Raw genomic sequence first — 23,619 nt, 5'->3', positions numbered from 1 at the left:
CCCCGATCTCTGAGGCAGATGATGGGTGAGTTGGATCCTTAGCTGATGTAAGTTGGGGTAGTTGCACTGACATGAAGGGAGCTATTCCTTCTTGTCAGCTGAAAATCTGGCCTCTTTGATAGACGCTGCCCCAAAGAGCTTCCAAGATAAACAGTGAGAGAGAGGAAGTAATCAGTCCTGTTTTACTGGATGAAGTGACTTGTTCAAGGTCCAGGGAGTCTGTAGCAGACCTGGAAATTGAATCAAACCTCCTGAGGCCCAGTTCAGTACCTTAACCCACAGCCCATCATTCAAAGGCCTGGTCTAAACTGGGCGGGGGGGTGTTGATGTAAGATCCGCAACTTCAGCTACGGGAATACTGTAGGTGAAGTTGACGTATCTTATTCTGACTTACCTCCAGTCTTCACGGCATGGGATTGATGGCCACGGCTCCCCCGTCGACTCCGCTACTGCCGCTCACTCTGGTGGAGTTCCAAAGGCAACGGGGAGTGTGTTCAGGGATCAGTATAAGCGGGTAGTCTGGATGTACCCAAAGATCTGAGCTGATAGTTTGAGAGGAGTAAAGGCGCTCTGGGCCCAGCCCATGCTGTATTTCCCCTCCCTCTCCTAAAGATGAGCTGCTCCTGTGCCAGAAGCTTTGCAAGTAGGAGTTGCTCTGAGGCAGTCCTGTGGCAGTGGCTTCTCCTCCCACGGTTAGGGGTTTGTTGTTCTTACAGGGAGAGTAGAGGCATAAGCCTGCTATAAGCCCCACAGTGCTCCCCCACTCACTGTACTACTACTAACCCCCTCTAGCAATACCTTTCTCTAGTCGCAGGATCCCACAGCACTTTACAGACAGACTTGAGACAAGAGCTACCTCTGTTCTACAGATGAGGAAACAGAGCTGCCAATCGGGAATCGGACTCAAGCATCCTGCACGTTAGACACAGGTTAATGTTTTCAAAAGTACTTAAGTGACATTGGAGCCCAGCTTTCCTTGAAAGCTCATGCTCCTCCTGTTTCTAAAACCCCCAAATTACTTACGAATAGAAAGTGCATTTCAAAATTACCATAATATAGCAATCTCCTACCCCTGGTTATGAGAGAATAAATGGCTGTTTGTTAAAGGGACCATCAGCTATAGGCCAAAACTCTACATTTCAAAATTCAAACCATTAATAGAAATGCTTTCACTAAACTTAAACCCCCATGAAAATAGTAGGAGGGGAGGGGTTACATGAACATTCCTCTGCAGCATTTTGTTAGCAATGGAAAGTAAAATCAACAGCTGTTTGTTTCTCAGCAGAGTGCAAGAAGCACACGTGAACTAGCTTTTTAAAAATGTGATGGAGGTCAGGTTTTAAAGCTTAAATCTCTAGTAATGACTACAATGCCCAGGAAGGGTCCTGAAATGTTTCCAGTAGCTCCTACTATGGATTTGTGCCAAAGTGGATCCTGCACTAATTTTTTTTATCCAGTTCTCTGTAGAACTTATCGATACCTAGGGCAGAATAAGACCTTTTAAAGCAAATGAATTTCCAGCCAGCGTTAGAAGCTATGCAACTGATGTAAGTTTCCAAAAGTATCCAAATAAATGTGACATGTGCAAATGTTATTTTTACTTAGTGCATCTATTGGAATAGTCCCTCTCCATTTAGGAAAGTGGGGATTTTATGTAATATAAAGTGTTTTCCTGAGAAGATTGGACTAGAACCAGCATTGCTGCTAGTACGTGAACCTGACCAGTCCAGCTTTAGTCCAAGCTGAAATGCAAAAAGTAAGACCGCATTGGAGGTCAAGCAGCTATTTTAAAGTATTAAACACTTCAGGATATTTGTTTTAAATAGGATTTTTCGTTTTGGCAGTTTCACATAGTAAATTTTACTCTCTCCCTGGGGCTAATATTTCTTGGTTTACTCAAAATGACACTACGTTGAATTGACTAGCACCAACTGAGTATTTTTAGAGGTTGCGCCTGGGGCTAAGACACCCTGAGAATGTTAATTGTTTTACAACATTTTTCCAAAACTTTCTTGGTGGGAGCTGTAAGGAGGAGAAACTGATTCCCAGTATGCTCCTGCAAATGCTTATGTGAGGAAAGTTGATCAGGAGTTGGAGATGGACTACAGAGGGGAGGGAAACCGTGAAACTGACCACATACAGAGATGCTGTAAGTGAGCAAAGAGAGCTACAGTGTCCCCATGCTCAGAGCACATCTTACTCCAGTGATTGTTTCCTGGATTTAATTTTACAATAGCCAACATTTGCATTGTGATGGGACCTTTCAGCAAAGGATCCCAAAGCACAAACAATAAATAAAGCCAGGCCCAGAGAAGAATATTTTCCCCCATATTTTGTGTTGTGTTAAGGGCCAGCTTGATTCATTAACTTCCTGGAAGCCACAGAACCTGGGGGAGGAGAACCTGAGTCTTGCTTTAACCACTGATCATGCTCTTCTCCACTTTCTGCTGATTTCCAGCAGAAGGTAGCAGGGAAGGAATCTGTTCCAACAGGGTCTTGTCCATCTTTGTATCTGAGCCTGCGATTGAAATTTGTGCTTGTGTGAGTTGGAGTCAGAATGTCCCAGCCTGCCCATCTGGCAGGCTAGACATAAGTGGAAAAAAAAACAGTTGCCTCACAACACATGCAGTTGCAAAGCAGCAAGTCTGAGAGGAAAATTAGCCTGACAGACCCATTTACTTCTGGGCTCCCTGCCCAAAGCTGTCAAGTATCACTTTGGGCAGCCAGGCCATGGCCTCTTAATACAAACCAGAGGTAGAGGGGAAGGGGTGTAACCAGCTCCCCCCATTCCATGGCTCAAGCTGGCTCCCTGCTGCTCAGTAATCAGTTGAAGGGGAGACCTTTGTTTTCAAAAGCAGGAAGCATTTCTCCACTCCCAGTTCTGTTCTGATCTCAGCCAGTGGTGCTGGAATGTCATTCTGAAGGAGGTCAAGCTGTTCACCACTGGGGTCAGTCATTTCACTGTTAAGTCTCATTAAGCACCTGACAAGAGAGGGCAGCCCCTTGCTTTTCCCAGACATGTAGGATCTGGTGAAAGGATTGTGGCTGGAGCCTGCCAAGGAAACAGCTACTGTTCCCATGTCAGAGTCCAGCAAAGCCCCATTCCTAATTAGGCAGGGAGCACACCAGCTGGGCACCATTCAACACAGCCCAGGGAAGAGTCCTACTCCAGGCCTCTCAGAGGCTTAGCTTCACGCATGGAGAAACTAAGGCAGTGAGGTGTAGCATCCTGTTCTGCCACAGGGCAAGTCGGTGGCAGTGCTGGGAACAGAACCTAGCTCACCAACCCCTAGGCCCAATCCTTTGGTGCAGCACTGACACCGGTAGGAGGGAAGCTGGGCGCTGCAGTTCCATCCCTGGGCTGTTGACTACACTAAAACCTCTTCAGTTACCTGCTGCAATTTATATCACCAGAACCTCCTAAGGGCTCCAAGCCTCATGTTTAATTAGCTGGACACCCGTGATGACTACAGAGGCTGTAATTTCATTGGGCTGTTGCGCAGAGTGCACTTTTACAAATAAGCTCAATTCCAATTGGCTGCACAGTTTTGTTTCACTAACTAAGCACCAGCACTCTGCTGGGCCACCAACAAATGAGACACACTAGTTCCTCTTGCCCTAACTCCAGAACCTAATGACCCAGCCCACTGAGTCCACTTTTCAGTAATGGCAAGCCCAGGGCTGCAGCTGTCTGAATTACTCAGAATATGCATTAGTTGGCTGAAACAAACCAGCCATGGTACATTTCACAATGCAGTACCCCTGCTTTTCAGGTTCATTCTTGCACATTTGCAGCATTCTGTCACTCCTAAAAGGCTGGACAGGAATTAGTGAGGTTTGATCTTCCTGAGACCTACAGCCCTGGAACCATTAAGAGAGCTTTATAAAAACCACTGCTATAGGCAAGACAGCTGACAACTCTGCACTCATTGCACAGAATCCTAAAGTCCTTTAAACAGGAAGGAAGCCTCATAACATCCATTCCCCGTTTGTGCTGCACTTCCCCCTCTGACTGCTTAAGTGACTTGCCCAAGATCAGCCAAGTTGGTACCAGAGTGGGGAACAGCATGTGACAGCATGGCGTTATAGACACACAAACTTCAAGCCCAGGTAAGTTCCACCAGTGCAAATTGCATCCAGATCCTGTAGTCACTGGCCAGTGATTACCAAATCCAGGGCTACTAGAACCCTAGGAGATTTGCACTAGACCAGGGTAGGCAACCTATGGCCTGGGTGCCGAAGACGGCACACGAGCTGATTTTCAGTGGCACTCACACTGGCCGGGTCCTGGCCATCAGTCCGGGGGGCTCTGCATTTAAAATTAAATTAAAATGCAGCTTCTTAAACATTTTAAAGACCTTATTTACTTTACATACTATAGACTTAGAGAAAGAGACGTTCTAACAACGTGAAAATGTATTACCAGCACACGAAACCTTAAATCAGAGTGAATACATGAAGACTCGGCACCGCACTTCTGAAAGGTTGCCGACCCCTGCACTAGACACTTGCTCTCTTCAGATGGGAAGTCAAAATAAATAGGCTGCTCTGAACTTCCTACCTCTGTAGCCACCTCCTTCACAAGAGCACCGGCCTATCACCCAGGCTGCATCAGTGATCCAGTCCTGCTGCGAGCGGACACCTGTAGCACCATGTTACCACCTCTCCATTACCTGCTCTACGCCTTGCCATCGACTCTCACCCAACCACAGCTGCAGAAGGGAGCAAAAGTAAAATCGGGATTATAAATCTAAAATTTTATTGAGACAAAAAAACCAGACAGAGCTTGGTATGAAGTTAAAATCCAAACACTTACTTTACATTTAAACAATGTTTTCACAGAAACCTAAACACATGCTTTTAAAAAAAGGTTTGTACAATGCAGTTCTAGATACATATCACCCTACAAGGAGGTGCCAGGAGCCTGTAGGAGCTCATGACTCCAGACATTAAATATTTCAGTATTTTTAATAAATCCGTTTGATTAAAAAAAATTTCAGCAGAGCAACAGAGCTGGCTTCAGTGCTGAAGTTTGAGCTTGAAAACAAATCACTTGTTAGGGGAGGATTTTGAAATGATTTCACCTCCCTCTCACATTACACTAATAGGATTAAAAATGGGGAGGAACATGTTATCACATACGTACAGACAGAGAATAAAGGGGATCCCAATGCTGCCAGCGGGACACAATCCAATTGGGGTTGAAAAGAAATCAAAGAGAAATCAGAACTTTCTATGTCTCTAATTTCACAAAATAGCACCTTAACGGAAAGGGGGTAGAAGGGCTTTTAAGGGGCTGATATCACAGAATATCAGGGTTGGAAGGGACCTCAGGAGGTCATCTAGTCCAACCCCCTGCTCAAAGCAGGACCAATCCCCAGACAGATTTTTGCCCCAGATCCCTAAATGGGCCCCTCAAGGATTGAACTCACAACGCTGGGTTCAGCAGGCCAATTCTCAAACCACTGCGCTAGCTCAATTTCCTCCCCATTTCCCACCCTCTCACTTACAATGCACAAGTCAGCAACACTGGCAGTTCTGTTTGCAGACACTAATTACAGGCTTGCATCTCTGCACTTCCCACCCCCCAACCCTGCCCCCAATAACATTGCTCTAGGGACTGAGGATTTGGATATTCACAGCTTCAATCTCATACCATTGTCCCTCCCCCTAGTCCTATTACCAATACTTGGGGTTTTAAGTTAATCAAGATGTTTATAAAAAAGGATTCTGGTCATGGATCTGGAACACTGTCAACCGTTCGCGCGCCCCCCCCCCCATTAAAAAGACCCACCCCACCCCAAACTGATACACCAGTAATAGCAAAAAGAAAAAAACCTACACACATGCTACGCTGTAAAAATGCAGAGTTAACACTATTGGGAAGAAGGCTGTGGGTTGCTGAGATGGTCTTTGAAGAACATGCAGTATCCATCTGCTCTCCCTTTCCCCAGCCTACCCAGCACCAGCGATAGTTCTTCATGGAAGGGGCTTTCACTTCCTCTCCAGAAATCTGCAGAACAGCCAGCCTTGAAACACATCTCCCCCTCCCTGTCATGTCAGGCTGGTGTGAAGCTGGACACTTGGGCAGCTGCAGGGCACAGAAACCATACCGTCTCTTCAAAGGGCATCTTCTCAAGCCACCTCTCCGCTAAGTAGAGCTGCATTCTCTCACCGTCGCTCAAACCCACAGTCTGGTCTTTATACAAAGATTGGCCAGAGCCGGCGTGGGTTAGTTCTTGTCCTCTTTCTTGTCGTCGTCTTCCGAGGGGTAAGAGTGCCATGTCAGTCTCTCCTCATAGAACGAGATGACCACTTGGGGGCACTTGATGTTGGCTTCCTTTGCGGGGACCAGGTCAGCCTCATCAGAGTTCTTCCTACAGGGTGAAGGAGAGATACAGTGAAGGAGGTTGGAAACAGATGTTACTAGAGTAACCCAAGAGGCAGGAAGGCCGTGGCCAGATGGGTTTTCCAAGCAACGCTCCAAATGGCTGAGATGCAGGAAGCCCACCAAACAAGTTCAGGCATGAAGGGATTGTGGGAAGCAGGGGTCAAAACTGCAGCCCCGCCCCCCATCTCATCTGCAGTATGCAACACCAAGCAAGACAAGTAGCTCCCACCTCTGGCCACAGCTGGGGATGAACAGACCTAGATCAGCCAATGGCCCAGCCCTGTTTGTCACAGCCGACAGGAGAAGCTGTGTCCCAGGCACAGAATCAGAGGCCAGCACCATCAAGCCATGCCCTCCTCTCCCCAAGCTTGTGCCTGTGGCAGAGATCTTAAGAATCCCAGAATCCCAAGGGTCCTACCTGTCGATAGCAAATCCACGTTAGCCTTGGCGCCAAGGATCAAGTCAGGTGGCAGCGCCACCACAAGAGATTTCAGGCCAGCTAGCAGGGACTCCCCAGGTGCAGCTCCTTGCCTCTCTGGCACAGAGTAAGTGAAGAAAGTGACTGACACAGACACACTCACCATTTCATCAGGAACATGAGCTCCCCGCTGGAATCTGTGGCGCCAATGATCCGCTCAGGTTCAAACCCCCGGGCAAAGCCTCGTGGTTTCTCCGACTGAAAGACAAAGAGGGAAGTTTCTGCTTGCTGCCCGGGTGTGTGTGTCGCTGTGCCATTTTGTGAATTCAAACGATGCAGACTTCATTGGATGGCTGCTGAGTGGGGTGACTAGGTGCGTCTCAGGCCTGTATCTGCAGAAAATGGAATGGGCTACGAGGGGATCCTGCCAGGTCAGGGCTGAGGCACAGCAGTGGGGCTTACCTCCTTGCTGCTCATGATGTGGAAAAAAGGACCTGATCTCCAGGGCTGTGGTCCTACGAAGTTTGAGACCTTGCTTGCCAGCTTCCTCCTGACACCAGCCAAGATGTCCATTCATCAGCCCAGGAGAAGGAAGCCAGACTTGGGGGGTTGTCTGTGACAGTGGGGCCCTTTTCTGGTCCCTTGTCCCTGCACGTATCTGGCAGACTCCACCAACCCTTTGGGGGCAGGGGGCACTGTCCAGGGTTCACTGCTCTGTGTTCCCCTTGCTTTGACCTAATAACCTGCACCACTGTCTTTGCTGTGTATTTTTCTTTTTTATCCCTGGAAGTGAGTGATGACCTGAGGTCAGCGGAGGGAGGCTTCACTGTTCTGGTGGATGCCACCTGCCATCCCAGGAGGGCACCTCAGCTTAGCCCTAAACACTGCCCCAGATTTATCAGCTGGCCTCTGGCTCAGAAACGGGGCTTGATCTCTAACCGCCGTCAAGCCAACAGAGACAGGGAGATGAGAAAGAATGTTTTTGTCCAGCTAAGGATTTTAAAGCACTTCACAGACACAACTAGCCTCTCTGTGGGGTTGGTGACTATTATTAGCTCCAATTTACAGCAGGGAAGTGGCATGGCAGGTCACAGGCTATCAGCAGCAGGGCTGCGAATACAACTCGAGGGGCCTGGCTCCCTGTCCTCTGCTCTAACAACTACACACAAGTGGTGAATCCAGGAACAAGACTTCATGGATGGGGAGGTTCTCCCCTAGTAGTCCTGCCTCACCTCTTCCTTTTTCTTCTTTGGTTTGCTCTCCTCCCCTCTGTCCTCTGTGTCAGATTCGGCTTTGCGTTTGCTCCCCTCAGATTTCTCACTCTCGTGTGCGGTTTTCTGGGACTGGAGAAACTCTGCAATGAGGTCGGGGCAGTCGAGATTCTCCTCCGGCTCCCACGTGTTATCCTCGCTGAAATCAAAGGAGACAGCTTGCTCTCACCACTACAGCCTGTGGCTCAGGCCAGGGGCTTAGAGTCAGCGAAGGGATGCCCTGGATACAGGGCCACGGAGATGCTACCGGCGCCGTAGCTGTCTACACCCTGGCTGTGTTCTGGGTACCGTGATCTGGGCGGGAGGAGGCTGAAGCCACTCACAGACCTGCCCTGATGGGTAGGTGTGACCCATTTCCACACCAGCCCATATGCACTTCACTCACAAGTTCAGACTTGGCTTTCTAGGGACAGGAAAGGGAATCCTTTAAGGCAGTGTCTCTTGCTCTCCTCCCACGTACACCAAACTGGATCGACCATCCAGATCAGAGGAAGGAGGGGCTGGGGATTGCCATGGCCTGTGAACAGCCCATCCCAAAGGCTCATCATGGAGGAAGGAAGTGGGACCTTCTTGCCTGCCCAGCCGGACTGGCACTCTCTCACCATAGCATAATGTCTTTATCATCACGATCCCCTGGCAGGGCAGGGCAATTATCCCCATTTTCTACACAGGGAACTGAAGCACAGAGAGGCTACGTGACTTGTCCATGGTCACACGGGGAGTCTGTACTGGAGCAGAGAACTGACCCTGGGTCTTCCAAGCCCCAGACTGACAACCAAACCGCTGTCAGCACAAGGAGGGATCACAGACTGGGATGCATCCTCTCCACTTACTCCGAGAAGCCTTTCCACTTCAGCAGATACTCCACTTTGCCTTTCACCACTCGCCGGTCTAGGACCTTCTCCACCACATACTCCTCCTCTTCTTCCTCTAAGACCTCCTCCACTTTCTTCTTGTTCTGCTTTTTTCCCATTGTGCTGGCCAGTTTTTCAGCTTAAGGGCGACGCTGCTAAAGTGGGGAGACACACACACAGGTCAGGGCGGGGAAAGCTGCACTACAAGGAGGCAGAGCCCAGGGCACTAATGCTGCCTTCTAAAAGAGAAAAAGAAACATACGTACAAAGCCCCAGAGAGGTGGAGCGAGATTGGCCGGCAGAATAATCTGGCTCATCTAAGATCAGATGCTTCCCATTGGATAATGCTATTAAACAGATACATGTAGATCCAGCCTCCTCTCCATGCAGAACAGTCTATATCCCCCCACAACCCTCAGTTTCCATCTCTTATCCTATCAAATTCAAGCTTCCCATCACCACCTTCAAGGCCTATGGGATCTCTGCAACATGCCCCCTCCCGGCCCAATTCCCTGACCGCATGGTACCTGCCATCATACCAGCTTGTGTGTGGAGCAGTGTCCCAGTCCCCATCTGCATAGTACTCGGAGTTTTCCTCCTTACAAAGCACCCACACTCAGGACTTCCCTGGTCCATTCTCACTGCTGACTCCCAGAACGTGCCCTTTTGTGAAACAGCCTCCCACATCTTGCTTCATTTTATTCTCCTATCTAGGAATTTATATTCCCTGCTCCTACTTCAACATTATTAGATGCATCTTCAAAACCCCATTTTACTAATGGGAAACTGAGGCACAGGTACTAAGTGATTTGCCCAAGGTCACATAGGGAATCTGTGGCAGAGCCAGAAATAGAACCCAGGTCACCCAAGTCCAGTGCCTGACTTTGGCCACTGTGGGAAGACAGGACACCGGGCTAGCTGGACCTTTGGTCTGACCCAGTCTGACCATTCTTATGTATACCATAATCATATGACTAGCCTTCCTCCCTTCATCTACTAATTCAACGCAGCTTTGCAAAGCTCTGTGCTGCATTTCCAAACAATGCAGTAGGGGAGGAGAGCAGCACATGGCAGATAACAGAACTGCTTCTTCTCCAAGGTAGCCTCAAGCCACATTCCCTGATAATCAACTACCTCCTTTTATTTATTATATGCAACAGGGAGGGGACTAGTTCATGCACACGCTGGGATACAGCTCCCCTACCCGAGATATAGGTGTCACCCATCTGCACCAGCAGTTTAAATAGGAGCTTCTCCGTTTAAATCTGGTGACTATTAGGAAGCAGTGGAGAGGGCATGAGAGGGAAGGACACTGGTTCACTGTGTGGTCTCCAGCTAGTTCCTTTGATGCAGTTTCCTCATCAGTAAAGGGAATGTAATAATGGCAGATACTCTGACTTCTGTTTCCTCTCCACACAAGAAAAGTCTGCAGCGAGCAAGGCACACCATGCCAAGCATCAGTCTGACCCTGCTAGCAAGCCAAACTCATTGCCTCTCCCAACTGACACGATACACAGGGAACATAAGAATACCACAGCCCCACAAACGCCTCCAGTGCTGCAGCTCACGCAGCTCTCCCCACCGTTCCCGGGAATTGAGACTCTCCCAACACAGATCTGGACTCCTAGAGCGGTGTCCAGCCTCTATTCTCCCTGCAGCACAGACATTGCTGGTATGATCCATCAGTGGAATTCTGGGCCACCAAGGATACTTGGTCCTAGTGATTAGTTGCACTCACATTCTAGCATAGCATGGTCCAACTGACACTGTGGATTCCCCCAGTATTAATTGGGGGTAGGTAGATCTTGGGATCTGCATCAATGGGAGAGGAGGTCAGAAAGCTAAAGCAAGTCAGTCTTTGGTCACTAATACAGTATGAGGGAGATTGGTATTATTATACCCACATCACGGATGGGGAAAAGAGGCACAAAGAGGTGAAGTTACCTGCCCTGCATGTCACAGCAATCCAGTTGCAGAGCTGGGAGAATGCAGATCTCTCGATGCCCAGTCCCGTATCTTAACCACTAGATCATGCTTCCAGTGGGAATTGTTCTTTTCTAATCAACCAGAACAGTGTGTGTAGCTGGCCAGAGTTTTTGCAGCCCAAATGCCAAGGAACAATTTCTGATCAGTCCTGATGAAAGAAAGCTTGCCAAGCAAATGACTACAGAGCAGGTCAGACATGTTACCTGTCAAGAGACAATTTTTTCCAGCTGAAACCATTTTGAGTTGCCAGAGAGAAACTTCAACTGGCAAAAAATTTGCAAGTTTGGGTTAGCTTGAAAAGCAAAAAATTAAAAGTGAATCTTGTAGCTGTGCTGAGCCTGAGGGTCATCCCTCTTCACTGAGGGAGATGTTTCTACAGCTAGATAACGGTTTCTGAACCAAGATTCGAGAGATGGGTACAATTCTATACTGCTCAAGGCTGCGCAACTGTCATGCAATTGATAAGAGAGACAAGGTGAGGTGAGGTGAGGTGAGGTGAGATCTTTTATTGGACCAACTTCTGTCGGTGAGAGAGACGTGTTCGAGCCACACAGAGCTCCTCTTCAATTGACAAGACTCTCTGAAGTGGGAGGCCCAGGCATGGGCCAAACAGATCTCATTATCGCGTTCAGGAACACAGGCAGGAGAAGGCACCCTGCGTGGGCTCCCTATTTTATCACTTCTAGCTGCTTTAAGTCAGTGTGGTCCCCAACCTTTTCCAGGTGGCGGGTGCTGGACGACAAGCCACTGAGGACCGTGGCCGGCAGACAAGCATCCGCTGAAATGCTGCAGAGAAGCAGCAACGTCAAGAGGCGTCGCCACCGAAATACTGCCGAAAATCAGTGGCATTTTGGTGGCGATACCTCTTGATGATGCCGCTTTTCGGCCGGTGCTTGTCCACTGGCCAGTACATGGGCACACATAGATGCCAAGGCGCCCACGGGCACCGCACTGGGGACCACTGCTCTAAGTGCAGTGGGGCTTGGAAAGGCAGGGCCTCTGAGGGCTTCTCCCTTTGGCGGATGCTGTAACTCACATTTATCTGTGTCTTGGACCCTGTGACTGCATCTCTCAAACTGATCTCAGCATGTACGTTCTACCAGTTGTTCAATTCCGGATCGTTCACTTGTCACTCTGTGCTCCATGCCTGCACTGCCACAGCAAATGGAGCTGGGTTTGGCTGGAAGACAGACTTTAAATCCAAGTGACCCGCACACAACAGGCCACCTTCCCTTTGTGCCCTGCTCTGGACAGAGGCATCAGGAAACCCCTTCCACACAGAGTCTGGGCTTCAGACATCCTCAGAGGCCAGACACTTCCTAACAGGGGAGATTCCCAAACACCTGCCCCTCGGTGGCAATCTGCCTTAGTGCTGAAAGCCCTGTGCCATTTCTGAGCAGGGCGGTCACAGCATTAGCAATGGAATCCAGACCAGGTTAAGCCATTACTCCGATTGCTGTTCCGAGACCTTGGAGCCAGTCGGGTCTCAGTGCAGTTTCAAGTGACTAAATGTCCCACATCACAGGTAGAGCTGCGCAAACAACTGAGTTTTTGGTTCACTGGCAGTTCTGAAAATACTCAGGAACCCAACTATCTGGACTTTGCAAAAAGTGTCGGTGAATTAAAAAAATACATCTGGGGTTGAACAAACGTCATTCATCCCAAAATGCTTTGTTCTGTGTCTCCTTAGAGGGCTAGTCACAAAATGGCCAGAGGAAGAGGTGGCAGCCTTCTTCTAAGTTCAGCACAGTGGTTAAGGCACCCACCTGGGACGTGGGAGACCCAGGTTTAATTCCCCCCCTCTGCCTGATGTGGAGAAGGGATTTGATCTTAGCTCTCCCACACTGTAGGGGAGCGCCCTAGTCACTGGGCTGTGGAATATTCTGATGGGGGGAGGGGGACCTTCAATTTCTGCTACTGAAGCTGTTCCAATTTGTATAAATAATTAGCCACGGGGCAGGGACAAAGCAAGGATGACTATAGCTTGGTGGTCAGGGCACTCACCTAGGGTGTGAGACCCCCAAACTCAAGCCCTCACTCCAATGACTGTTAATATAAAGTGGGACAGATTCAAGAGGAGAGAGAGAGAAATCAGGATATCCCACACCCCGGTGACTAGGGCACTCTCCTGCAACATGGGAGACCCAAGTTCAAATCCCTTCTCCACATCAGGCAGAAGGGGACACTGAACCCAGGTTTGCCACATTACAAGTGAGCACCCTAACCACTCCCTCCCAGCCCATATTAAATGAACATGAACAGTGCCTAAATCCTGAAAAGAGGGTGTGGCTGAAACTATTCGGTGAATTTACATCAAACTTGCAAATACTTCTCACCAGAAACCGCATTTTTGATGAATAAACTCTGTGCAAAAGCTTCTGCCCAAACCAAATCCCCAATCCCAACTAGCACCAACCAGCCCCCTTGTTGGCAGCCTCAGCAGTGGGGTCAGAGATTGAACTGGCTGTGGAGACTGCCCTCTACAAGTGGCTCCTGCAGATCAGGGTTGAGGACAGGCTGGAGGGGTGGCAGCTTGCTCTGCTTACGCCTGGGCTGTTGTGGACACAGGACTTCGGTCTCCTCCACCTTTGGTCAAAACTAAATTCATCTAAAATATTAAACAAAAGAAGGGAGAACCCCTAGATAGGCAGCCTGCTGACAGCTGGGGTGGGGACAATTTCTCCCACAGCAGAGTAGGTGCAAGTGTCTAACAGAGACAAGACTTTCCTCCAGATGAGCACTCCTCCCTCCCAGTTAAGGATCCCACTTTAAATGCAGCTCAATCAGTGATTTAATGCCAGGGCATTCAGGCCTGACCCAGCAAGGTGCTGAGCCCTCCAACTCAGACTGGGTCCAATGGGAGCTGAGGGTACCCAGTGTCTCACTCATCGGGGATGGCTGGAAAGCTGAAGCGGCCTTTTAAAGGGAAACCTTAGAAAAAACACAGCAAGAGAGAGAAACGAGGCTGCTGCCTTCTGAACTCCGGGGTTTAAATACACTCTGACAGGGTCTTTAATCAGATGCCAGACAGAGGCAAACCCAAAGCAGCAAGGCTCCGGGTTGCCTGTGGACTTGCTGTTGATGGAGGCCAGGCTGCTTGGCACCACATCACTACAGCAACGCAGACTCTGACCACCACCATCTAATCCCCCAGCGGAGCCAGCGATGCAGCAGGAAGCTGAGGGCTCAGGTTTCACTTGAGAGGGCTCTGGAATGCTCCAGCAGAGTCTCAGGCGGAAGCGTAACACTCCAGCCCCTACAGCAAAAATGCAGAGGGGTGCCACGAAGGGAGGCAAGGGATCGCCTGTGACGGTGCTGGTACAAGGAGAACACCAGGCTCCATGCCTCAGCAAAGGCGCCTGATAAGGTTGGAGGCAGACAGCTGCCATTTCTGGAAAGCCCCATGTGACGGTGCACTCCTTGTTTTGTGGAAATATGCTTTATGCAAAAGCTCTCTGGTAAGGTATCATAACCAAGGTTACAACCTATGAGTATATTCCTCCTGTTTGGATGCATGGATCATTCTTGTATCGGAAACTAGAAATACGAAGCGCTGCTGCGGGAGTGAGTGTGGTCATGGCGCCAGCACTGGGAGAGAGCTATCCCAGCGCTGCAGGCACTTCACCTCCCCGAGGGGATTAGCACCCAGCGCTGGGGCACTGTTTACACTGGCGCTTTACAGCGCTGTAACTTGCTGCGCTCGGGGGTGTTTTTTCACGCCCCTGAGCGAGAAAGTTGCAGGGCTGTAAAGCGCCAGTGTAGCCAAGGCCTAACACGGCTGCTACTCTGAAAGAAATGTAACTCTGAGGTCCTACTGTAATTATGCAAATTGTGGGCCATTGATGGTGGTTTCCAATCTTGATAGCTCCCACTGACTAGGACAATTGGTTGTAAATGGTTTATTTATCTGCAAGGCTTCCTGTGTAGGTGTGGACCAACCCAGGAAGAACGGAGACTAGGGGGTCTTACAGTGACATGTGACCATGTCACATGATACTAGAATCCATCTTAAATCTGGTACTTTTCCATTTAGAAAGAGGGATGGGGATCCAGAGACACAAAAGATTCCCACCTTGTGCCAAAGCTATAAAAGGGGGCGTAGCAGGACAAAGGGGGCTGCCAGTCATGAGAAAACCCCTACCTACCACCTGAGATGTCTGCTGGAACTAACAAGGACTGTATTGGGGGAAAGGATTGGGCCCGGACTAGGAAGGAATTTAGTCTGCAAAAGAAGCTTATTGAAACATCTCTGAGGGTGAGATATTACATGTGATCAGTTTCTTAATGTATTAAGCCTAGACTTGTGTGGTTTTGCTTTATTTTTCTTGGTGACTTACTTTGTTCTGTCTGTTAACACTTGAAACCACTTAAATCCCAACTTTTATACTAAAAATCACTTTTGTTTATTAATAAACCCAGAGTAAGTGATTAATACCTGGAGGAGCAAACAGCTGTGCATCTCTATCAGCGTCATGGGAGGGGGACAATTTTTTAATTTATCCTGTATGAGCTTTTTACAGAGTAAAATGGATTTATTTGGGGCTTACATCCCATCGGGAACTGGGTGTCTGGGTGCAGGAGGCAGGTAACCTGCTCAGCTGTTTTCAGTTTTCTCTGCACCTTTGGGGGCATGGACCAGATCCTGGGTCTGTGTTGCAGCAGGCTAGCATGTCTGGCTCAACAAGACAGGGTTCTGGAAGTCCCAAGCTGGCAGGGAAAACTGTCTCAGAAGTAATTTCATCACATCAGGTGACAGTCCAAAGGGGATCTCTGTGACCAAACCTGTCACAACCCCCATATGACCAGTGATAAGGAAGTTGACTACTTGACTACAGGTTGGATCTCAGGGTGCCCATCTCTCTCTGCAGAGGACCCACTTTTTTCACCATGGATCTAGTCTAATGAATTTCAATCACAGATGCTGCAGAATGTGGCTAATGCTTGGAGACAGAACTTGTTTTTCATAAAGCACCTAATATTCAGCTAGGGAGATCAGTCAACTGGCTCTGTGGCCTAGGATCCTGTCTACAGCAACTGGATCATGACCTGCATTACACAGTACAGTCCCTATGTAACATGCTTTGGACCAGCACAGATGAGACCAACCCATGGTGCAGCCTCACTTTCATTGTGAGATAACACAGTCACCAGACAGCTGATTTTATGGAGATTGCTCCTTAACTAACAGCACAATCCCTTGGCACTGTGACTGCTCCTGCAGAGACCCTGAAACAAGGACGACAGGGGAGAAAGAGAGAAAGAAGTAAGGAGACAGTGAAGAACAGAGGCCAGCCAGAAAACAGAGAATGGTGATGGGTTCCAACGTCCCTCAGATTGCAAGTAGCATGGAGGCAGAGAACTATACTTTGGAAAGGTCAGGCTGCTGTGATCCAGCTCCTGGACAAATGTTTGGCAGGGACGACTTGACGGAGAAGCCGCAAGCACTGCAAGAAAGGGCCAACATCTGCCAAATGAGGGAGCGAGCAACAACATACTGATCAGCAAGAGGCAAGTGGATATAATCGCCAGGCCATAAGGTGACTCATATGTGCCCTTGTTAGAGCTTTGAACTGTCTTGGGTCTGTTCCTCTGACTCCAGCTGCTGTCAGCAGAGAAATACTTGCCTGTTTCAAATTATGAGGATTCAAATTATCAGCAAGATTTTATTTTTTAATCCATGAAGTTCAAACATCTGTGTGCGCATTTATTATATCTTCGTGGTTCTCAAACTGTTTTGGTAAACTTGAAACTAACTCTCAGAGATGAGAGCCTAAAAATTCAGCTTTCAAAAGATGAAGTTTGGGCCACACAGAGAGACAATGTGCCATCCCCTTAAAGGCCTCCTAACCTCCCTTTGCTCCAGAGAGATGTGTGTCAAGGGGGTCCGTATGTGACATTCACATGCAGGGTCTGTTCTGGGTGACATGCCAAGAGGCTGTTCCTTTTGCCATAGTTCCTATGCTAGAAACTGCATCTGGCTTTGCCAGAGGTGCTCTGAACAGCCTGCATCCAGTAGGATGCTCTGGGCAGATATATGGCCTGGCTACAGCTTCCAGTTCCAATCAATTCCTACACACAGTGCATATATTGTCCTTGCTATTCTGAAAATGAATAAAACAGTGTCTTTTGCTGTTGAAGTTTGAGAGAGGAGAGACTGCAGTGAGGGTACAAACTCAGAGCATGCACTACCCAAGAAGTAATCAAACTAGGGCAGGGGTCAGCAACCTTTCAGAAGTGCTGTGCCGAGTCTTCATTTATTTACTCTAATGTAAGGTTTCACGTGCCAGTCATACATTTTAACGTTTTTAGGTCTCTTTCTATAAGTCTATCATATATAACTAAACTATTGATGTATGTAAAGTAAATAAGGTTTTTAAAATGTTTAAGAAGCTTCAATTAAATTAAAATGTAGAGCCCCCTGGACTGGTGGCCAGGACCTCGGCAATGCGAGTGCCACTGAAAACCAGCTTGCGTGCCACCGTCAGCACCCGTGCCATAGGTTGCCTACCCCTGAACTAAGGGCTTGTCTAAATTTAAAATGCTACAGTGGCATGCTCTCCCATCAGCAAAGGTCATTCATTTCCCCCAGAGGTGGTAGTTAGATTAGTGGAAGAATTCTTTCACCAACCTAGTGCTATCTACATGGCGGCTCAGGTCAGCTTAACTACGTCACCCAGGGGTGTGGATTTTTCACACCGTTATGCCAACCTAATTTTCTACTGTAGACCAGCCCTAAAGTAAGGAGTGCTGTTGAGAAGCTGTGCTGTTTCCAATGAGATTCTGACCTTAATGGCACAGATCCTTTGGTGACTCCTAGAGTATGTCAGCAGTCACAGAAATTAATGAACGAACACAGCACCAGACACGGGAAGTGTTAATTGGCTTCCTTATAGGCAGTCTCAGCACAGAGGAATGAATGGCCATTGAGACTGAGCCCTTTTCACCCCTACATGTCAGGAGTGATGCACCAATTGAGAGGCAAGGGAAAGCTTGTCCTGCCATTGCCCATGCGGTACCTGTTCTTTGATCTCCCAGTTGTCAAGCAAACAGATTTCATCAGCATTATGTTCATTTGCACAAAGTTACAGTTGGAAGAGATAGCAGGTCACTTTTCTCATCCCCATGGCCAATACAGAATATTCCCCCCCTATTTTTCTGGGGAAATTGGTCCATTGGAAATTAGTCTGATCGGACTAATTGCTAGGCTATTCCAGTCTAAGCACACCTTACATTTAGGATCTTCTTCCTAATAGTCACCTTCAGTTCTCTTTTGCTTACTGTCTGGGAAACAGCCGACTATGCATTAAAAATATTCTCTTACCCAAGACCAAAAAGGACTTAAATGCTAACAATTCCTACCCTCGCTGGACCATCTTAAACACCAGCATTTGGGATAAAGTGGAATTCTTTATAAAGAATAAAGCAGAACATTGGAAAAAGAGAGAAGAGCTTCATATCAGCAGTTAAAGGGAAAATCCAAGACATGTTAAACCACTTGAAAAGAATTCAAACTCCAGTAAAAGGCAACAAGGAAAGAGGCCCAGCACAAAGTAAATACAAAAGCCTCCTTTATTGCAACAAGAATAGCAGACAGAGGGGTAAGAGCCAGAATCTGGCAACACTGCAGAGAACACGTGTTACTGCATGGCCTTCTGCAGAGCAGCATCCAGGTAGTGAGAGAATTATAAAGCAAGCCCGAGAAAAAGCAAACAAACGAGCATCAACATCTTTAGCTGCAAAATGTGCTTTCTTTAGAGGAAGGTAAGTTCTACATTGTGCCGTTCTAGAAGGTCAGATGCATTTGTACAGACTTCAATAGCGTAAAGACAGAAGACTAAGCCAGCATAAACATGAGGACCCAGAGATCTATTTCATTTGAATACACTCAGTCTGACTCCACTGAGTCAGAGAATTAAGAGTTAAGTGCAACTTTGATGCTTTGTAACTTAAAATATTTCCCCCAATTGCCCTTCCCAAATTTGGTCAGGATCACACCCCTCTTTGAGGGCTATGAACATGCCAAGTTTATTCAGCATTTGCCGGGAAAAGCCAGCATGTGTATTTCTTTTGAAGTGGGAACAAGTGTATTAAGTTTTCCACCCTTCAAACCTGAACACAACTGAGAAACCTTTGCTCAGACTTTCCAGAAATGTTAGCCTGGGCTGAGATAAAGATGAAAGCTTCCGCCTCGATGGAGAATTTAGGAGAGCTATAAGTGACTGAGCGTGGACTATCCTTCTCAGCTATGACTACATTCACAACTCACTTGGGAAGTGTAGCTCTGAAGTTACGGAAATCTGCACAAGGGAACATGATATTAAGGAAAAGTTGTCTGCATTGCTAGGCTTTCTAGGTTCAATCTGCACGAGGAGGAAGCAGAGCGAAGACAGAAGTATTTTTACACTCTCTCCTCTAATCAGGGAAATGCTACCAGAGGCAGGGCACAGACTTGATTACTCATTTTTAGTAAAGACAGATTTCGGATGTGGAGACATCTAAAAGAAGTCAGCATGGGAAGATGCTGCTCAAAATGGCATAAGATTCCCAACTGCCCATTGCCTGCAGGACAATGCAAACCCTTCCCATAAACACATCTTTTTACTCAACTTTCTCTAATCAACACTAGTGCTTTCAGGACACAGAAAGGCAGTGTCTGGATAAAAATCTTTCAGCCTACACATGCTCCTCTTGCCTGTGTTACTAGCGCATGAAAACCGAGACTGGTTACTGCCTTTATTTCAAACTCTGCTAGCTATTCTTGCATTTGATTTTGGGAGGGCAGTGAAACACTAGACTGGCTTGTCTGTTTCTAGTCAGTTTCACTGCGTAGCTCTCTAGGACTAACACAAGGCTGTGATGTTTGGGTTGCAAACCTGGCAGGGGCTGTTTAATCCAAACTAATTTCCCATGCAAGAAAGAAAGATGTTATGAATCTTGGGTTAAGTCAGTTAAGTTTTTTAAAACTATTTTTATTTTAATTAACAAAAACTTACATTTAGAACTTGAACAACCTAGGAGTCTCTATCTTATCCACTTGATTTTGTAGTCCCAGGACACATACATGCCTCTTATCTGCTGCTCCATTATCCCCAACGCTCCCAGCACAATTCCACCATCTCCAAGCCCCCAGGAGAGCTCTCACCTCCCCAGCTGACACCCTTGGTACCTCTTCATCAAGCTCCAGTTTTCCGATCAACTCCAGTCTCTCCCCTCCCCCCTTCAACACACACTAGGTCTATTGGGGCAGCTCCAACTCTGCATAAATCTCAATGCTTCCCTAGGTCCCCCTGGTGCAGCTCCATCCACACCTTCCTCTTCACCAGGCACACTACTGCAACTCCATCATCTTCTGTTCAAATATCCCCAGTACTCCTGGTGCAACTCCATAGCTTCATTCTCTCCCTTTCTTCTGGCTTACTATCACCCCAACCAAGGCACCAGGTCTCTGCCCCATTCCCACTTCCCCCAGTGCAGCTTCATCTCCCCTCACCCTGGTCCCTTCATGGGGGCAGCTCCTGCTCTACATGCCCCATTGTTCCCATTATGAACACAGCTTTATATTCAGTGCCCCCATCCTGTCTCTTCAGTGAAGCTCCATCTCCACGTGTCCTTCCCCAAGACCCACTTCCACTACAGCTCTGTTCTGTCCCCCCAGAAGTTACATATCCACCATCCCCATCAACCAGCCCTTGGTGCAGCTCTCTCTCCCACCCCCGCACCCCATTCCTTAGGACCTCCTTGGGGTAGCAGCTCTTTTGCCACAACTAGCTTCTAGAGATGTCATGGTGCAGCTGGATCTTACTCCCTTTCCCACAGCTCCTACTGCAGCTTTATAGCCACACAACTCCCACCCAGGTGCAGCTCCACCTCCAGGCGCCAGCTGGGTTCCCCCTTCTGTTACGCTCCATCTTCTCCCATGCACACATCCTCACCCCCATGATCCCTGCTGCAGCCCCCCCAGTCACCCCCTCCAAGCCCCACAACCCTCCTCCCCACCCAATCCCAGCTCCCCATGATCCCCCCTTGAAGCTCCACACTCCCATCTAATCCCAGCTTTACGTTTTCACGCATCTCCCCCCTACAACCAAGTCCCAGCGTCCCCATTACCCTCCCCATGTAGCTCCCCCTCCCAAATCCCAGCTCCCCCACAGACCACTACTGCAGCTCTCCTCCCCCACCCAACCCCAGCTACACAAGGACCCCCCGCAGCTCCAGACCCTCCCTTAATCCTAGTTCTACAACAATCCCCCTGCAACTCCCCCCCCCCATCTCGTGGCGCGCCCCTGGATTCTTCCCCTTCCCTCCTACCAGTCCCAGACCCCCGCCCCGTCTCAGAACATCCACTGCGCCCCCCCGCCTCCCCCCCCAGCGCTCCCCCTCCCACCCCCACCAGTTCCCGCGCCCCCACTCCCAGCGCGCGCCTCTTGCAGCTCCCCCTCCCCCACTCGTCCCGTCCACGCGCCCCCACGCGGCTCCCCTCATCCCCGCCCCCCCCGCGGGGCCCCGCTCACTTTTCACAGCCTCGCCAACGATGCTCGGTGGGAAAGGGAGCCGTGGGGGCGGGGGCTACGCGCAGCGGCGGCCGGGCCGAGCTGAGGCGGTGGAGGTCGGCGGGGAACCGTTACCGTCGGCGCCGCGCCACAGGCCTGGCCGCTCGCGATCCGCCCTCCGCCAAACAAAAGAGCCCAGCAACCCCCTGTACCCGCCGAGCGCACTGCGCCTGCGCGGCGACCCCCCGCGGCACTATGGGATGTGAAGTTCCCCGTGGACTATAGCTCCCGGCAGGCCCTGCGGCGAAGCGTCGCGGCTGACGCACCCTCTCGCCGCGCTGCCTGCTGGGTGTGGTAGTCTGGGGCGGGGCTGGCAAAGCCTTGGGAGTACAACACAACATGGGGCGGCGGTTACGCCACGTGACCTTGCACAACAAACGTGACCCGAGCGAGGCAGTGCAGCACAAGAGCCCGCCCACAATGCACAGTGTGTGGCCAACTCTTCCCTTTTTAAATAGCATGTGGTCAAAATTAATGACCACAAAAAAAATTCAAAGGAATATTTCAGGATTCAAGCCAAGCTCTTAACTATTAGAGATCAGGATGGACCTCATGAGATTTTCTTAAAGATTTAGCTCCAGGAGGCAGGTGATTAGGAGAAACACAGATTTCATTCAAAAAAGAAATTTCTACCTTCACGGTTAGGAAGAATAGCTTGAAAGCATGAGCCCTAGGAATACAGGAATCTCCAGAGTGGATCAGACCCCAGGCCTATCTAGTCCACGTTCTGCCTCTGACAGTGGCTGGTACAAGGTGCTTCAGAGAAAGGTGTAAGAATCATCCAGCAGGCAGTTATCAGACTGTCTTCTTCTTACATAGATCTCATCCTGATCTCTAATAGTTAGAGACTGATTTAGCTGAAGCATAAGGTTTAATATCCCTTCAAAAATTATATGGTAATTAATTATGACACTGCATATCCTTGAAGCCTATTTAAATATCCAGTCCCTTTTTATAGCCTGTTACAGGGTCTGAACCATCAACACTTTGCTTCTTGGGTTCACTAGGATGCTGTTTCAGTGGGTTGTTTTTACTGGTTAATAAAGCAAACTGAAACAGGAAAGAAAGTGGTCATGGCACCAACCACGTATGAGGTGCAGGAGGACTACTTAACCAAGTCAAGGAAAAGAGAGGGAGCTCTTTTTTGTTCCTCTCACTTTAAGCCCTGTAGTTTTATTTTCTGAGCCTTTAGGGTTCACCCACATCACATTTTCAAGCTTTTCTCTGAAGTCATGAGGGCTAGGAATTTACTTTTTTTTTTTTTTTTTTACTTTTGTTTTAAATGAAAGCTGAGATTCCCACCTAATCATCATGACAAAAGAATGGGAGTTTGCTACACCACCTATATCCATAGGGGTTGGGAAGGCTGAAAGGGCTGCTGTCCTCTTGTGATATGCAGTGTTGTTGTAGCCATGTTGGTCCCAGCACTTTAGAGAGACAAGATAGTTGGTGAAAGAGACAAACTTTCAAGCTCCAGAGCGCTCTTCTTCAGGTATGGGAAATGTACTCAGAGTACAGAGTGGAATAGATACTTCAAGGGACCATTCACATGAAGTGGCCTTTGTTAACACCTCTCCAGTCAGGGTGGAAAGGAAAAAGGTGGGCAGGGTTTAAATGGGTTTAGAGTGTTGTAATAAGGAATAAATCCAGTCAGGGGCGGCTCTAGGTATTTTACCGCCCCAAGCATGGCAGGCAGGCTGCCTTTGGCGGTTTGTCTGTGGGAGGCCCCGGTCCCGCGGGTTTGGCAGCACGCCTGCGGGAGGTCCGCTGAAGCTGCAGGACCAGGGGACCCTCCGCAGGCATACCACCGAAGGCAAGCTGCCTGCCACCCTTGTGGCAACCAGCAGAGTGCCCCCCATGGCCTGCTGCCCCAGGCACGCGCTTGGCGTGCTGGTGCCTGGAGCTGCCCCATAATCCAGTGTTTCTATTCAATCCATGATTTTTAGTATCTAGCAAAATTATGAATTTCAGCTCCCAGGTGCATCTTTTGAAGGAGTTGCTTGGGTGTAGCTCATGAAAGCTCATGCTGAAATAAATTTGTTAGTCTCTAAGGTGCCACAAGTCCTCCTGTTCTTTTTGCTTTCCTTTCCTGACTGTAACCCGCTTTGTAGACAGCACGGTGTTGATGGGAGAGCTTTCCCCGTTGACA

The 23,619-nt window shown here is 48.7% G+C and overlaps 1 protein-coding gene across 2 annotated transcripts; it reads right to left on the bottom strand.

Annotated features, from left to right (window-relative positions):
- Positions 1 to 4,742: 4,742 nt before the first annotated feature.
- On the bottom strand, positions 4,743 to 21,629 carry CBX1 (chromobox 1). Of its 2 annotated transcripts, none has more exons than XM_050934862.1 (5): positions 21,432 to 21,629; positions 8,914 to 9,089; positions 8,042 to 8,219; positions 6,973 to 7,067; positions 4,743 to 6,377 (listed from the first exon to the last, which is right to left on the bottom strand). In XM_050934862.1, the coding sequence occupies exons 2-5, from the start codon at positions 9,051 to 9,053 to the stop codon at positions 6,233 to 6,235; spliced, it is 558 nt and encodes a 185-aa protein (XP_050790819.1). In that variant the 5' UTR covers positions 9,054 to 9,089; positions 21,432 to 21,629; the 3' UTR covers positions 4,743 to 6,232. The 2 variants fall into 2 exon arrangements, with proteins under 2 accessions (XP_050790819.1, XP_050790821.1); XM_050934864.1 differs by lacking the exon at positions 21,432 to 21,629 and adding an exon at positions 10,879 to 11,097.
- Between the last annotated feature and the right edge of the window lie 1,990 nt (positions 21,630 to 23,619).

Source organism: Gopherus flavomarginatus, chromosome 25 (assembly GCF_025201925.1).
Source record: "Gopherus flavomarginatus isolate rGopFla2 chromosome 25, rGopFla2.mat.asm, whole genome shotgun sequence".
Lineage (NCBI taxonomy): Eukaryota > Metazoa > Chordata > Testudines > Testudinidae > Gopherus > Gopherus flavomarginatus.
Note: the sequence above shows the minus strand (reverse complement) of the source record. Positions and strands in the feature narration are given on the sequence as shown.